The sequence below is a fragment of the Echinops telfairi genome, unplaced genomic scaffold (genome assembly GCF_000313985.2).
Source record: "Echinops telfairi isolate 266 unplaced genomic scaffold, ASM31398v2 ScPeMD7_7410;HRSCAF=8448, whole genome shotgun sequence".
Lineage (NCBI taxonomy): Eukaryota > Metazoa > Chordata > Mammalia > Afrosoricida > Tenrecidae > Echinops > Echinops telfairi.
This window is the reverse complement of record NW_022111310.1, coordinates 25,603,378-25,621,046: the sequence shown is the minus strand read 5'-3', so window position 1 is coordinate 25,621,046 and position 17,669 is coordinate 25,603,378. Positions and strand designations below refer to the sequence as shown.

At 42.3% G+C, this 17,669-nt stretch overlaps 1 protein-coding gene across 1 annotated transcript in view; it reads left to right on the top strand.

Annotated features, from left to right (window-relative positions):
- The window catches only part of C5 (complement C5), a 101,068-nt gene that overhangs the window by 14,331 nt on the left and 69,068 nt on the right, over positions 1–17,669 (top strand). Inside the window, exons 5-10 of the mRNA XM_004712562.2 lie at positions 2,659–2,750; positions 6,652–6,734; positions 9,999–10,089; positions 11,972–12,086; positions 15,106–15,232; positions 16,307–16,422. Coding sequence (XP_004712619.1) covers positions 2,659–2,750; positions 6,652–6,734; positions 9,999–10,089; positions 11,972–12,086; positions 15,106–15,232; positions 16,307–16,422 — 624 coding nt within the window. The remainder of the gene's footprint in view (positions 1–2,658; positions 2,751–6,651; positions 6,735–9,998; positions 10,090–11,971; positions 12,087–15,105; positions 15,233–16,306; positions 16,423–17,669) is intronic.

Genomic DNA, 17,669 nt, shown 5'->3' with positions numbered 1-17,669 from the left:
CAAGGCAGCCTGGCTCCCAATTGTCCAGGGGAAGAGTTGGCCCAGGAAGAGAGGATGCCAAATAGACAGGGTGGGTTGGGGGAATATTGGCTGACAACTGAGGAATATGATTCCAAAGAAGTAGGGGTAGAGCGCAGAAGTGTGTTAAAAGTGTAATGGCACTTGAGATTGGGTGATGGGGAAGGCAATATGCAATGAGAGAAAGGTTAGGGAAAGAGAACTGCAGCAGGAGAAGGCGCTGGGAGGTTTGCAAGAGTTAAGGGCAACAGAGGTAAATACTTTTATGCATGCAATCCTGCAATAGGGGAAACCTACAAGTAGCTGGGAAAGGTTATCATCATATGCATGTGAAAGTTGCACATTGAATAAGGAAAGACCATGGAAGAATAGAATCATTTGAATTGTGGTGCTGGGAAGAATATTGAAAGTACCATGGACTGCTAAAAGGACAAACCAAATTGGAAGAAGTGAGGCCTGAGTGTTCCTTAGAAGCAAGGACGGCAAGACTTCCTCTTCCATACTTTGGACATGTTGTCAGGAGAGGCCAGTCCCTGGAGAAGGACGTCATGCTTGGTAGAGTGGAGGGCAGTGAAGAAGAGGAAGGCCCTTCAGGGGATGGACGGACCCAGTGGCTGCATCAATGGGCTCAGGCGTGGGAACAATTGTGAGGATGGCGCAGAACCGGACAGTGTTCCGTTCTGTTGTGCACAGGGTCACTATGGGTCGTAGCCGACTCGATGGCACCTAACAACTACACTAGTAGATGCTTGGATAGACATCGGCATACGCAGGCATGGGAGGGAGAGGGAGAGCCTGCCTGTAAATGTATATGGATTTGACAGAGGATATTTATACATGGGTATTTACCTATGCTGCAAATATGCCCATGGATGGAGTGGAGCACACAGGGGCAACGTGATGAAAACTTCTTAGACATAACCATCCCCTCAAGGGACTAAGTCTCTGCTTGGGGGATCAGATCATAGTCTCAGGAGACACCAAGGTCAATTCAAATAATAGTTCATAAAGACAATGTTCTATATTCTACTTTCGAGAGTAGCAACTAGAGTTTAAAAGCTTGTGAGCAACCACCTGGGGTGCAACTGTTGGTCTTCTCCATCTGAAGGCAAGAGGAGTGGTAGAAATAAAAACGCACCCATCAAGTGGACTAATGGACCACACAAACATCAGTGTCCACAACACTGAGACCTGAAGGGCTACGTGGTGCCCAGCTACCAACTGCTCTGAAAAGATCACATTAGAAGGTCCTGGACAAAGTGGGAGAACATAAGGAACAAAATCATTAACGCGGCCAGGTTGGACTGACTAATGGGCCCTCAAGACGATGGTCCTTAGTCCCCCTTCAGGTCTGGAAGTTAACTCTCACCACTTGTACTAGAACAATCAGCCATTTAAGATCAAAGGGGCAGCATTTACCCCTCAGCAAAGTTCAGAGGGTTAGGAAGGAAGGAAGAATGGAAGCAGGAAGCACAGAGGGGAGGATAAATGATGGTGCACTGCAGGGTTGCAAGGGATGAGTTGGATCTGAATGTGTGGATTGTCCAATGTAGAACTCTTCTGTAAACCTTCATCGAATTCACAGTAAAAAGTTACTTTACATTAGCACTTGAGAGAGATCATCTTAGAAGGATTTTACATAATAGACCACAGGGATGAAGACCAGATAGGAGGTTTTTTATTATTCAAATTCTTGTTCAAAATAGGCCTTTGTAATTATAGGGGAGTGGGAGGGGACTTTAAAATCCTGACCATGAATTTCATAGTCATGGCTAGTTGGAGTAAGTTCCTGAGTTAAGGCCCAAATGGACTCCCATATGAAGTCCAAAAAAAGTCAACGCCCCCAATCTCACTGCCATCAAGTCACTCCAACTCATAGCTACCTGATAGGACAGAGTGAACTGCCACCACCCCTCCGTGAGTTTCCGAGATTGTAACTCTTTATGGGAGTGGAAAACCTCATCTTTCTCTCATGTCATGAAGTGTCTGGTGGTTTCCAACTGCTGACCCTTAGGGCTCCTCCAAAAAGTAAAAATTTCATTTAAATAATTTTCTAACCCAAATACAAAATAAAATTGGTGGGAAAGCTTTATGAGAACTTTCAAGATTATATAACCAATTTTGGTGTTTATTAAATGCAAAATGTCTAAATTGCACTTTTACTAAATGTCTAGCTGAGAAATACACTTTATAGCATTTTTATATTAGGAATTGTCAAATAAACCTATATAAAAATTATATTTTTGTATCTCCAAAGCCCATAAAATTCCCTTTTGGTTAGTAATAACATCAGGTTTGGGGATTGTTTGTTTTTTAATAGTTTTTACAGTTCTTTTTTTATTCACACCATAAGAAATAATTGAGCTTCTTCCAGATTATTGAGAATGTGTGGACACTGATGTTTGGGTGCGTTTACATTTTGGTGAGGCAAGAGATGGGGGATGTTTCACAGAGAGGGAAGGGAAGTTTAAATGAATTATAGTTGCCTTCCATTTAAATAATCTTCCTCCTTCATATTCAATTTGAAGACGGATATTTGTTGGTAAATATTTCTGTATATTAAAAAAAGATGTCATAGCATCTGTTAAATGTTTAAAATTATGGTATCTGTACTTTGAAGTTTTTCGTTTTTATCCAAAGGATCCCGAAGGTTCAGAAGTTGACCTGGTCGAAGAAAACGATTACACTGGAATTATCTCTTTTCCTGACTTCAAGATTCCATCTAATCCTAAGTATTTAAAAATATTTTTTAATAAGGTTTTTCTCTGAAAAACACATCTGGACCTTTGGTTGTGAGACAGATATCTAGTCAACAGGAGCCACCTACTGTTTACAGAGGGTCTTAGTGAGGAAGAAATGTGGAAAGGCCGGGGACACGCTAGGCTCGGTTAGGGGCAATACTTCTCACCACTCCTTTGTACATATAAAAATAGAAAATGGGGAATAGGCCACAGGGTCTTCTACTCTTTTTAGAAAATTGAAACTGTTAGGTCTCTCTGGAGCTAGATTTATACCTCGGTCCTTGGCTACACGCGAGAAAGAATTCACGCTGAAGCCTGGTTCGTGATCGAAGTGAGTTTTATGAAAGTTAGAAGAAGTTTCAGATTTACACGGCACCCAAGGGGCTCCTCCCGGACATGCGGCCTAGCTGGAAGCGGCTCTGCGTCCCGCAAAGCGTGCCAAAGCTCTCTGCGCCTAAGTTCTCTCTCCTCCCGTCTGAGTTCTTCTTCCCATCTCGGTTCTTCTCCTCTAAGTTCTCCTCCTCTCCCCTCAGGGCTTCTGCCTTTTCAAGGATTCCACAGGGAGGCGTGGTGGAAGACCCCTGGTCGACCCCATTGGCTGAATTGAATTTACCTGGCTAGATGATCCAATTCAAGTTCACGCCCACCCCGCCTACCGGCGGGAACCCTGAACATGTGCGGTGTGCCACTCCTTTGTTTCCCTAGTTTGACCCTCTGGGCACGCGTTAATGGACATCCCCCAGTCCTATGCTGGCCTATCTAACAAAACCATCAACCTCTCACCACCAAGGACTCTAATAAGCTTTTAGTCTGAAAGACTGCTTGGGTCCAGTTCCTCACTCTGAGTATTATAAGCTATTGATCCTCTGGAATCTGCGTCTACATAGATGATCAGAAGGCAGAACCAGAGGAAGGATGCTCTTAGAACCCATCTCTTCCTTTGGGCCGCATGGTCAATTATTTGAGAACATGTTTAAAAGAACTAAATACGACGACTCTTTAGTGAACAGATTTCTGATTTGGAAGTGAGAGTTGCAACATCGATGTGGAGAATCCACTGTCCTTGCCTGCTGAGCCGTCAGCTGAGACAAACGTACCATCCTCCACAGCAGTATTGGCAGTTGATTCATGATACTAAAACTTGTCTAGAAATTTGGGTGCATTGGAGAATTTGAAGATTTTGGATAATCTGAAAATTGTGTACTTTTTGAAAATATTATATGCTCTGTAGCACAGAAATGAACCTAATATTTTATTGCTATTATCATTGCTTCAACTTCACAGAAGGCCTTTTGCTCATTGGAAAATTATATGTCAGTCTAGCACAAACGCTTTCCCACCGGAAGACCTTTGCACATAGCGTCCCTTCTGCTTACAATGTATGAGAGGGCTTCAAAAAGCTCGTGGGAAAATGGAACGGAAAGATACTGGATCTTTTTCACAGACTTTTGAAGCACGCTGTGTATCACTTTGCTCTGCCCATAGCTGGCTTCTTATTCTTTCAAACAGGGTAAACCTGCCTTTCAGAAAGATTATCACCGAACACTCACAGGAATGCAGTCCTGTCAATCTCAGCACCACGTTCATTCCTTCATGACACTAATCTCAGCTTTGTAGTTATATATGAGGGGGTACCCCCTAAAAAGAGATTTTTTCCCCTAAGCTCTGTATTTAAATTTTTTTTACAAAACAACCTTATCACCTTCAAAGTACTCTCCATTACACTTAATACATTTTTCAAATCTGCGATTCCATTTTTCAAAACATTTTTCAAACTCATCTGTTTGGATGGCTGACAGCACCTCCCTTGTTTTTCCTTCACTTCTTCTACACCGTCAAATCACTGTCCTTTCATGTCCCTCTTCATTCGTGGAAACAAAAAGAATTCACCTGAGTCACCTGAGTGAGTCACTTCAAAAAGAAGTCACCTGAGTGAGGTCAGGTGAGGAAGGTGCGTGGGTGCAAGAGAGGCCTGCTGTTTTTTGCCCCAAACTGACGCACCGATATGGCTGCGTAAGCAGGTGCATTCTCATGGTGGCAAAACCAGTCCCATGTCTGCCACAAATCAGGCCTTTTTTGCCATACACTGTTACACAATCTTTTCAGAACCTCTAAATAGAAAGTTTGATTAACAGTCTGACCTGGTGGAACGAACTCCAAATGCACTACAAGTGGACATTTTCATCCTTCGGGAAGCTGATGGATATCCAGAACAAGGTTTGTCATCAATCAACATTTCACCATTTTTGAAATGCGAAAACCACTCGTACAATTGAGTTTTTCCCTTAGTACTATCCTTGGAAGCTGTGTTCAACATCACAACAGTTTCTGAGGCATTTTTCCTGAGCAGGAAACAAAATTTCACAGCCACAATATGTTCTCTTAAATCGGTCATCACAAGAAACGAAGTTTGAGGGAAACTACTTTCACACAAAAATTCACTGCGATCAGAGAGAACCTTCTCAGGTGCCACCACCGGGTGCACTAAGTCAGAGGAGTTGCTCAGTGCTCACCTAGCAGGAAAACTATGTACTATGAAAGCTCTGCTCAGCTGAGCATTTTTCTGCCTTTTGGGGGGGTGGGTGGGAGGTGTGGGGGGCACACCCTCATATGTCTTCACTCACTTGCCTTTTATTACTTACTCTACTGTAAACTCCTTAAGAGCAGATACCTTGTCTGTTGCTGTATTTTCAGCCTTTCAAAATAATAGGCACTCAATATTCTGATTTCTCTTCAAATAATAGGCACTCATTAAATATTAATTAAATTGGTGATGATGACAGTAAGAATAAAAACCACCATGACAATATTTGTTGATTATATAATCAACCTGCAAAGCAGAGACTGTGTTTGCTCCCCATTTCCTGGGGTTAAATGACTTGTCCAACCTACTAATAAGTGGAAGCGTGGAAATAGGAACTCCTGTGGGCAGCTAGGCTGTGTAAGGAGGGACTGTCCTATCTTACGTTTGATCCCTGGTTTCTACTCAGTTGCTGTTAAGTGCCGTGGGCTGGTTCTGACCCACAGCATTATCTGGTGCTCAGTACATATTTTTGAATGAAGCTGTTGCCCCAGGTCTTGTTCTCCTTAAGCCATGTTTTCTCTTAAACTACAATTTATTCATTCAGTAATGCCCAGTATCTCATTGCATCATCGCAATGAGAGGTCATTCTATTTTTTTAAATCACTGCCTCAGGCAGATGCAATATAAAGTAAATCTGCTCCAGGGGCTCAAATAGAAAGCAAATGCGCATAAAATAAGGATGGCAACATATGTGCAAATATGCTCGATATAATTGATATATGGATTGTTATAAGAGCTGAAAGAGCCCCAAATTTAGTGATCTTTTAAAATAACAATAACGTAAATATACTGATTTATTTCAACAAATACACTAGGGATCAGGTTTTGCTTTCTGAGTGAGCTCTGAGTCAGGAAAAATAATAAAAACCATAATTTTATTTTCTGTAAGGTGTGAATTTTATTACCTGGCTAGGCTTGGCCTGTAAAATATATATCTAGAAATATTATGACAGATTTCTACTACACTGTAGATCTGAGTATCATATTATTATAATTAAGCTCCAGGATTAAGTAACTTCTTAAGTATCATAAACCTTCCAAGTCAAGACTATTGACTATATTCAGTGTATTTTAGAAAATAATTCAATATATGAAGAATTAATTACTGAACTATTTCTATTATTCTGAAAAATTCTCAGTTATTTCTGTTTATCACTTAAAAACTTGTCACAAATAAAATAGAGTATTTAGGCAATCTATACCATTACATGCCTCTTCCTCTTTGGAATAGGAATTGATTATATTTCCTCTGGGTGAATTAAAAATATTTGATGATACCTGTAATTTTAAATATTTTTTCTTCTTCAGATATGGTATATGGACAATTCAAGCTAAATATAAAGAGGACTTTTCAACAACTGGAACTGCATATTTTGAAATCAAAGAATATGGTAATTTCTGAGAATTTAGTGTTTTCCTTTCAAAAAGCTAATGTTTTTGCAGTAATTTATTAATGCACTTAACACAAAAAATCACTCCTAGATGACAAGAAGGCAGCTTGGTGGTATAGTGCTGGTCCGTGTGGGCGGGTGATGGTATTCTATTGCCTGTGTCCTTATTCCCATATGCCCTTGCTGTCCTTGACCAAGCAGGTCCATCTCTCTGAATTTGTGCTGTACACCACAGAGCATGACAAGTTAAGGTTCTTTGCAGAACTGTGATTTTAGGAACACTGTAAGCTATCAGAGATCCAGTAAGTGGAACACAGTAAAGTTAATAAAGGATTTACTCCAGCCTTACGACACTTGTGTGACAGAACAAGGACAGTATCAGATTTCTTTGCTCCTCGTCCAAGACTATCTCCCTTCTGGATCTCACATCTCTGATGTATTTATTTGGATATTTAATATGCTCTTATTTTAAAATCAATCACATTGAATGGACTAAATAAAAAGCCCTGCTCCACCCAGTGGGTTTTGATTCCTGGCAGCCTCACGTGTTTCAGAGGAGAAGTGTGCGCCAGTGGGTTTTCAATGGCGCATTTTTCAAATGTAGATCATCAGGCTTTTCTTCCAACGACCCTTTGGGTGGATTTGAACTTCCCATCTTTGTGTTAGTCGCAAATATGTTAACCATTTGCACTACCAGTGCTCCGGTGATGTTGGACTACCAGCCATATAGTCAGCAGTTTGAAACCACCAGCCGATCCATGGAATGAAGATGAGGTTTTCTATTCCTGTAGAGATTTACAGTCGCGGAAGCCGACCCGGGCTGCTCGGTCTGTCTGTCTAGGGCGGCCATGAGTGGCATCGACTAGATGACAGCTACTGACTATTCCATTAACATACTAACAGCTTAACCTTCCATTTCTTATCATCATTTAAGAGTATATGTGTGCTCTCTTAATTGAACTTCCTGCTGTTTGAAACCATGCCTTAAAATGCTATCAGCAGGCTCATAATGCTATAGGGAAGAAGCACACCGATGTTAACAATGAGCAAGTAAAAACAGTGACAACACAAATTTGCTAAAATAAAACAAAAACTTTATCATAGGCTCTCAACAATATAGTATCCTAATCATCTGCCTTCCTCCAAATAGTTTGTATGTATCTAGAATTCATTCACCCCCACCATCTGCAGCCATCCTCTCCTCCTCGTCGCCACTAGACTCAGATCCAGAGGACTGCAAAAGCCTCCTTCTTGGTATCTTGATGGCTTGGAATTACCCAAAATAATCTTGAAGTGGAAATCTGACTGATTGTGCCATTTCTCTATCAAAAATTCCCCAGTCATCCCCTTTCCTTTTGTAATGAAAGCCAGAATCCTCATTTTGAGCGGGCTAACTCCTTCACATGCATGTGAACGGTGGGCATTGAATAAGGAAGACTGGAGAAGAATCCAGGCATCTGAATGACGGCGCTGGTGAAGAACATTGAAAGTACCCCGGACTGCCGAAAGAACAGACGAATCAGTCTTGGAAGAGGTTCAGCCAGAATGTTCTTTATTGGCAAGGATGGTGAGGCTTTGTCTCGCTTACTCTGGACATGCTGTCAGGAGAGCCCAGTGCCTAGACAAGAGCCTCATGCAAAGAAAGGAAGACCCCCAGCAAGCTGGGTGGACACAGTGGCTGCCACAGTGGGATCAAGCACAAGAACCGTGAAGATGGCACAGAGTCAGGCAGTGTTTTGTCTGTGGGGCACAGGGCCACTCTGAATTGGAACCAACTCAACAGCACTTAACATTGTACCTCTTCCGCCTCACCTTCTCTCCCCCTCCACCCCACGGCCCTCCAGCCTCAGGGGCTTTGCTCATCATGTTCCATCTTCCTGCAACACTTTTCCTGCCTTGTTGTGCCACCTATTCCGACTCAGTTTTGGTTTTAAAATGATTTCTAAGGGAAGCTTCCCTACTATTCTTTTCTTGAGTAAGAGGGACCTTTGACCGTGATACGAGCGTTCACTATGGTTGTTGAGGTGGCTATCTTCACAGTTATTTATTGATGCCTGTGTTCCCTGCTTGTCTGAGAACTCATAAATGACAGAGTATATCCCTGGTGATGGGAACGTGCCCACCACATGGAAGCTCACTACTGGATGAGGTTGTTGTCTACCATTGAGTTAATTCCCACGCTAGGCTTGACCCTGCGGAACAGAATGGAACTGGCCCCTCGGGTTTTCTCCCATGGAGCAGCTGGGGGTTCCCACAGCTGACTTTTTGATTAGCAGCCGAACGCGTAACAATTGTACCATCAGGGCCCCTTTATGTGATGATAGGACAAAATATCCCCCTACTCCCATATCCTGGAGAGAACATTCCTGCCTTGCTCTTTGGGAGAGGATTAGCAAATTGCATTGCTCCTTAATGCTTAGCCTTCACCATCAAGGTCACATTTAGCACATCTGAGGCACACACCCCCCCTCCACACACACACCTCTCTCTCTCTCAAGTCTACTGGCTACTGGTACAGAGAGGCTTTATTGCTTGCCCACAATATCAAGTTCACTCATTCATCCATTTTTTGTGTGAAATGTTGTTCAGGTGATTAGAATGACAACCTATGAGCCTTGACACACCAAGTATAAAGAGGTGACAATGCTATTTAGACAGATTGATTTTCCCATAGGTTCTCAGGATCCAAAAGAGGGAAATATATTAGCTTCATTTTTTAGCTAGTTTTTAACTTTCTGTGAAAGTTTATTGCTTTATAGTTAACTGGAGCTCTCTCTTCTTTACTGAAGTCAGTTTCACAATGACATTTTGGACTTTTATTAACTAGATGTATAAAGAAAAATGCTAAATAAGCCACAATTTTCTTTTCTATTTTCAATTTAATTCAACAAAATTTGTTGAGCATCTAGTTACTTTACTTAAGACTTATGAGAAGGGTGATATACAACAGTAAGTACATAATAGGATTTTGTTCGTGTGTGTATGTTCTCAAAGAGCCCATACTCTAGTGGAGGAAGTACCCAACTGCCTATACTAAATGGTATAATTAAAGTATTAGCAAAGTGCTACTGGTACCCAGGTGCTTTATTGGCTTCTGGATGGTAGAGGGGAAGGCTTCCCAGAGGTGATGGTGGTGATGCTAGGATGGCATTGTGTGGAAGTTAACAGCTTGGTCCAACTGTAGCAGAAAGTAGAGCTGGTTGCTGTGCTTTAAAAGTGGCTTCAATTTGAATAGTAATATTGCCTCTTTCTTTCTTTTTTCAGTGTTGCCACATTTTTCTGTCTCCATAGAACCAGAAAATAATTTCATTGGCTATAAGGACTTTAAAGATTTTGAAATCACTGTAAAAGCCAGGTAAGAAGGGTATTATTTTTAGAGATGTAGCTAAATTGAGTTAAAAGTTGCCCAAAGTGAGAACTGTGGTCAATTGGTAATGTCTGTATTGACTTTGACCCAGATGGACAGAGGTTGCATCATACCTATGTTGATTTTCTTACATCATACATAAGTTGATTTTCTTATTCTGATTTTAGCTATTGTATGGTGACCAGATTTAAAGCGGGACACCATTGACCGGGTGTGTGTGTGGGGGGTGGGGTTCTTGATTGAAAATTTGGTCTATATGGACCAAATAGACCTTTCTCTAGCTTGTCGTTCATTCTTTCCAAAAATTGGACTTTTTTAAAATGCAAAAAAATCAGAACTGTCCCGCCAAAAGTGGGACCTCTGGTCACTAGACTATTGGCTATTCACCAGCAAAGAATGCTAACGATTTAAGTTCAATGGGTGGGCGTAGGAACCAGCATGGCAAAGGATATTGGGACTGAGTTTTGAAGCCTTCTCTTGACAGTGTTTAAATTGTTCTATCAGTCTGCTGATGCTGCATAGCAACTTGGCATAACAGCCAATGCCTTAAAGCCACAACCTGTGACAAGTCAGTCTTGAAGTTCAGCTGATCTGGGCCAGGCTGACCTCAACTGGGCTTTCTCATGTGTCTGTAGTTATTGGCAGGTCAGCTGGGGCTGGCCGGTCTAGAATGGCCTCACGCACATTTGGCCGGCTGTCAACTGGAACTAAAGATGGCTGGAGTCACAGGAGTCTCTCATTATCTAGCAGACTGGATTGTAGCAACAGCAGGGCTCAGAAAGAGAGTGGGCGCATGAAAATCCTATTGATTATCAACCTTAAAACCAACACTTTCATTGTTTTGGGCCCCAAACAAATCACGTTGTTTGGGGCCCAAAACAAAGCACAAGGTCAGTCCAGAGGAAATAGACACTCACTCCTCCACAACACCCTTTGTTTGCAAGAAACTACAAATATGTCAGGGAGAGGTGAATTGAGTTAAGTTGGAAGCAATCTACTAAAATAGCTTTGGTCCCTTAAAAATGAAAATATAACTTAATTATTAATAGTAGCATAAACTATGTAACTATATGTGTTGGGTACTTTTCCAAACATTTTGCATGTATGATCTTGTTTATTCTTTACAACAAAATCTACGATATAGATGACATTTGTATACCCATATTACAAATGTACAGACATGGAAGAGCATAAATGTCTAGGAATTTGCTCGAGATCACATACCACTGAGTAGCAAAGTGAGACTGATTCCAGGGTCTCCACCTGCAAACATCACCCTGGTCAGTTCTCTTATTGTTAGATGTTCTGAAACGAGAGGGTCACTTCATCTAGACCAGCAGTAGAAGTTCCATTGAAAGAGCATTCTAGAAATTGAGTGCTTTTAGTGGAGACGTCGCCTTGTGAAGAGCCAACTCTTAGTGTATATTTACTACATAGAAAGTTGCCTTTATTATTTCTTTAATTATGAACTAAAGAGGAAATATACAGTCAGAATAACAACAACCCCAAAGCACGCATCTTATGTAACAGTGAAATTCGACAAGTTTCTTTTAAAGACATGAAAGAAAAGAGGAGGGGAGCTTCCCATTGCTAGCAGGAGCACCAGGCAGTGACATGGTGGTGGTGGGAAAGGGGTTGGAGCTGAGTCTTTTGATCTCACCAAGAGCATTTTTTTCCTTAGCATATAGTCATATCAATCTGCCATCCCACTTTATTCTTAGGACCCTCTGAGATTGAAATGGAATTATGGATGGAAGACACTTTCAAGAGTATCAAGTACTTAATATAATTTTAAGTGGTTATGTTTTACCTGAGTCTTGTTATTGTACCTGTGTTAGCAAAATAATTTTATGGTATTCTTGCTTGGCAGGTATTTTTATAATAAAGTTGTCTCTGAGGCTGAAGTTTTTATCTGGTTTGGGATAAGAGAAGACTTGAAAGATAATGGCAAGGAAATGATGTCAAAAGCAATGCAAAGCAAAAGGGTAAGATGTTAAGACGTGCTCTCTCATACTGAATGAGTGTTGCGAGGGAAAGTGTATTCGTTTCTTAGGGCTCTCCAAAAGCCAGTGACTTAAAACAACAGCCACGTACTCTCTCACATTTAGGAGGCTAGAAGTCCACCATCAGGGCCTCAGCAGAGCCATCCTCTCTGAAACCTCAATGGAGAACCCACCTCCTTGCTGCTTCCAGCTTCTGGTTTCCAGGCAGGACTTGGCTTGTGACAGTATAACTCCAGTCTCTGCTCCTCTTCTGGTGTCACGTTGCGTTCTATCCTCTCCATCTTTGTATCCTCTCTTTGTAGAAGAACACCCGGCATGTGGGGTTAGGGCTGATGCTACTCTGTGGTGGCCTCAAATGAACTGATTACATCTGCAATGACTCTATTTGCATCTCAGGTCACATCCCCAAGTATAGGTGGTTAGGATTTGGACACATCTTTTTGGAAGGCATAAATCATCCCAGAACAAAAAGTTACTTGCGAATCATCTAGTCCAATCCCTCATTTTGTGTAGGTGTGATAGCTGGATCTTGCACTTCTCCATTGCTTCTCATTGTCCTTAGGACTAAAGCTCACTCTCCTTGGCAATGGCTGCCCTTGCCAGCCTGTCTTGTGCCACTCACCGAATGCACGGGTGCTTCTCTCCCCCTTGCATTCGTTACATCCGTTGCTCAGATGTACCATACATTGACTCTCTTGCTGCTCGGTCTTTGGAACACTGTTCCTTCTGCTTGGGGAAATGTTTTTTCCTTTTCCTTCTCCTCCACCTTCTTTGCCCAATTCTTTCTCATTCTTTTAGCCTTCATACTGACTCTCTTCTCCTGAGAAGTATCCCTCTGTCTCCTCCAAGCTGGGTTAGATCCTGAACTTCCTTATTGGCGTATGCTCACACTTTATTGCAAAGGTTCTCAACCAGAGGGCAATGTCCCCAGCCCTGAGGGCAGTTCCCAAAGACCAGTGAGATTTGTGGTTGTCAGAACTTGGGAAGTGATAGCTAGAGGCATCTTGGGAGCAGAGACTGGGTGCTGCTAAAAATCCTACAGCCCACAAGATATTCCCCCATAATAAAAATGATCCAGCCCCAAATCTCACTAGTGCTAAGGTTGAGAAACCTACTTTATTATAATGGTTTATTTGTTTTATAGTAAACCCTTCAAGGGTCTGACTTGTTCCCATTACCTGCCCAGAGCCAGCAAGGTTTTTATGAACGAGTGGGTGCTACACAGGGAAGGTATTTATCCACGGTTAGGGGCCTGTGAGTGCTGGGGTCAAAATTAGAGCACTGCCCCCTTTTATAAGTAGTTTGCCTTACAAATTATTTAGTCTTTGCTCTTTCAAAAGTCAGTTTGATTTATTCAAGATGTAATTAAATAACTTTGTTTGATGCAAGATTCCTTGCTGGAGACTGGGTCTTAAAGTATTCAAGTTGAGCAATTTTAAAGAAAAATGAGGCAAAATCTACTTCTTGTGTTTACTAATATTGTATGATTTGGCTGCATACCCCATACCTCATTCTATGTTTCTAAGTCAGATTTTAAATACATTACCATTGAGGTACAAGGGAAATATTATAAAACTCAACTGAGAGACCTAGAATGATAAATGGTTTCACAATGACAGCGGTTCTCAACCTGTGGGTCACAACCCCTTTGGGGGTCGAACGACCCTTTCACAGGGGTCGCCCAATTCATAACAGTAGCAAAATGACAGTGATGAAGTAGCAACGAAAATAATTTTATGGTTGGGGGGTTACCACCACATAAGGAGCTGTATGAAAGGATCGCAGCATGAGGAAGGTTGAGAACCACTGGATTAGAAGGTATTTTTGCCAGGTAGTGCAGAAAAGAACTGGGGCTCACAGATAGTTGACCCCAAGCCTGTCTCAATCATCACCAGAGGGAATTTACCAGAGGTCTACCTTCTATGACTGACGTTTTCAAGTATTTTATTTTGAACCCTAACTAGATTTTTTTAATGCCTTGGAAACAGGAACTTCGTATCACCTTGAGAACTCAGACAAATCCTTACCATCACTGAGCAGGATTGTTCACTGTCCATGCAAGCATGTTAGACTAGATCATCGCTAGGGTCCTTTCCGGCTCTTTAGAGCCTACGAAAGTAGATTAGGAAATTGGAGTCAAGATCCCGTTTGTTGAAAGAAATGCTGTACACATTCTGTTCCTTCTGTAGCCTTCGCACTGCAGTCCTTGAGTGATGTTGGACTGCTCACTGAGAAGCTGGAGAGCGCGAGTCCCCCCAGAGGTGCCGAGGAAGAAAGACCTAGCCATCTCTCATTGAAAACCCTACAGAACCCTGCAGTGTCACTCTGCCCCACGCGGGCTGCCATGAGTCACAGTCAATTCCAAGGCAGTCGTCTGGGTCATATGGCCTGTGTTTGTGTCCTCCCAACACTAGTGGAGGGTAGGGCATCCTTCACACTACTAACCAGCCTCTGACACTCACTTACCCTTCGAAGATGCCTGATAGTCACCAGAGAGGTGGAAGGAGCAAGGCAGCAGCAGGAAGGCTGTCTTTGTTTTTGTTCTACCTTTACCACCGATACTTCCCTGGTCTAAAGTTTGTAAATTTGCAGAGGAAAACATAAGACACCCCCCCACACACACGTGCACACGCAATTCTGGTTATGCCCAGACTTCTCTTTTAACACCACAAGTATCCTTTGAGTTCCCTCCTGTAAGAATATATTTCTTTGAGGATTCTGAACGACCACACCCTTGCCGTGCAAATGCAGGCAGACCAGCTTTAGAAACTAAACAAAGAAAAGGCCGTAGATGTTCATGGGAGCAGTCGGCCCCGTCTTTCTCCTGTGGAGGGGGTGGTGGGTTTGAACTCTCCACTACTTAGTCAGCCCACCAATTTGACCCACTGTGCCGCCAGCGCTCCTTGCCTTCCACTTAGACACAAGTAAAAGCAAATTTTGTTCATTTTTCCTCTTAAGTTCCTCTCTGACATAATGTTTCCTTTCTTCCCCCTTTAAAAAGATGATAGATGGAATTGCTCAATTCACATTTAACAGTGAAATAGCGATTAAAGAACTATCATACGAGAGCCTAGAAGACGTAAATAATAAGTACCTTTATGTTGCTGTAACAGTCATAGAGGCCACAGGTAAGTTTCTTTCTTTCTCTTGGGATTTAGATAACAGAATAAGGGTAAACATAATTTCCATGGCTCACATGCATGTTTATTTTCTTTCTTAGTTAAATGTTATACTTGATAGGATGGAAAACGGGGATACAATACAAGTAGAGCTCTGCCACTCTGTAGGTAATGAATGGCAAGTCATCGAGTTCCAAGTGTGAATGACGTGTGGTCCCAGCACCCAGGTCTACAAACTAACATCAGGCATAAGACAAGTACACAAAGAGCTCTTGTAAGAAACGTCTACCGTGTTGTAAGCAAAATAATGCCACCAGCCTCCAGAAGCAGGAGAGCAATCAGATCATTGAGGAGCATCCAGGAAAGGCGTCGTGAAGAAGGAGGGAGTTTGAGATTGCCTGGCAGGGTAAATAGGACTTTAAACAGGGATGGTAGACAGGATGAGCCAGGGCACCTTCCATACAGGGAATGAATGGTTTTTAAGACTGGAAAGGAGGGCTTGATTTTTGAGAGTAGAAGCATATTCAGTTTAGTTAAAATAGGGAACAAGCAGATGTAATATTGGAAAGGAGTTTGACTATACTTGAGCTTTGAATGTTATTCTCAATAGCGTGAGTTTAATTTTCAGCGGGTGGTTAATAAGGTAACATTCTCCCTACCTCGAACTTTTTTCTGTCTTCTCTGCTTCCCTCACCATCCCTGTCCTCTACCAGGGCACTTCCCGTGAAGTTCAGTCTCTGGCCTCCCCCTTTCCTTTCTCCTCAATCATTTGTACATAATCAATGGATGCTCAGGCCACTGACCAAGTGGGGCTCCTTCCTCAGATCCCTCCTCCGTTCAGTCACTTCCTCCGGGTACAGTTCTGTTTGCAAGCTTTGCACAACATTTTGGGGCCTCCTGGAGACCAAACCATCTTCTGCATGGCCTCTCTGAGCACCAAGAACCATGTCTGCTAATGCTAAATGAAGGAATATGCAATGAGTGAATTAACATGCCTGAAGACATAGATAGAGACAACACAGAAACCTACAGAGATCACTGTACTCTTCGAATATGTCAATCTGGTGCTTGTCATCTGCCTAGGTGGATTTTCTGAAGAAGCGGAAATACCTGGTATCAAATACGTGCTCTCTCCCTACAAACTAAATTTGGTTGCAACTCCTCTTTTCTTGAAGCCTGGGATTCCATTTTCCATTAAGGTAATGAGGGAAAAAACAAAGACCTACTAAATATGATTAATTCTGTGATGGGGTCCATAGTGGGCGGTGAACAAATGAAGGGTGCTGGGGAGGGAAATAGGGAGTTCACTGGGTATAACCTGCCCTGCCTGGAGTTGAGGTCAGTCAGGGATGGGAAACCTGCTGGTCAGGGTCACCCAGGGGAGTGATTCCAATCTTGAGGTTCTGACTCACAGTGGCCCTAAAGGGCAGAGTAAAACTGATGCAATAGGGTTTCCAAGCCTATAAATCTCTCTCTTTCTTTTTTTTAAATTTAAATCATTTTCTTGGGGGCTCATACAACTATTCTCACAATCCATCCATACACCCATTGTGTCAAGCACATTTGTACATTTGTTGCCATCATCATTCGCAAAACACCTATAAATCTTTAAGGAGACAGAGCACAGAGCTGCTAGTGGATTTGAACCAATTGCCTTTGGGTTAGCAGCCAAGCACTTAACCATCATGCTACTAGGACTCCATAGCTTTGGCTTCTCTTTCTCTTTCTGCCATTGAGTGGATTCCACCGAGTAGAACTGCCCTGTGTGTTTCCAAGTTTCTCCTGTGGAGTGGCTTGTGGTTTCGAACTGCTGATCGCATGGCTATGGTTAGCAGCGTAACTAGTAAACCGCTCTGCTACCAGGAGTCCCCAGCCTTGGGTTAGTACTCCCTAAGTTTGCATTACAGTAGTTATAGGTAACTAAAATCGCCAAGGTCGATTGTTAGGAAAACAGTAGCATTTACTTCACTGGCCCTTTCAGCAATGTCAAGAACTCTGGTGGTACAGTGGTTAAGCATTCAGTTGCTAACCCTGGGTTCTCAGTTTGAAACCCCACCACACCACCACCACCACGCTACAGGGAAAAACAAGGACCTGGCCCTGGAAATGGATGGTCAGTTCTGTTCTGTCCTGTGAGGTCCCAGTGAAGTCACTGGACTGCAATAGGTTTGGTTTGGGGGATTTGGGAGGAAATTCTTCTTTTTTAGTTGTATTATTATTCCAATGTTTAGTAACTGATGAGAAATGATGTGGTTTCTCTGCGTATCAGTGCTATTGCCTTGAACAGAGTCTAGTGCTTTTCTTCTGCTTTTTAATCAGTTCTTATAACATCCATTGTGTCGAGCACATCTGTACATAGATACATTCATCCTTTTTTAAAAATCATTTTATTAGGGACTCATACAACTCTTATCACAATCCATACATACATCAATTGTGTAAAGCG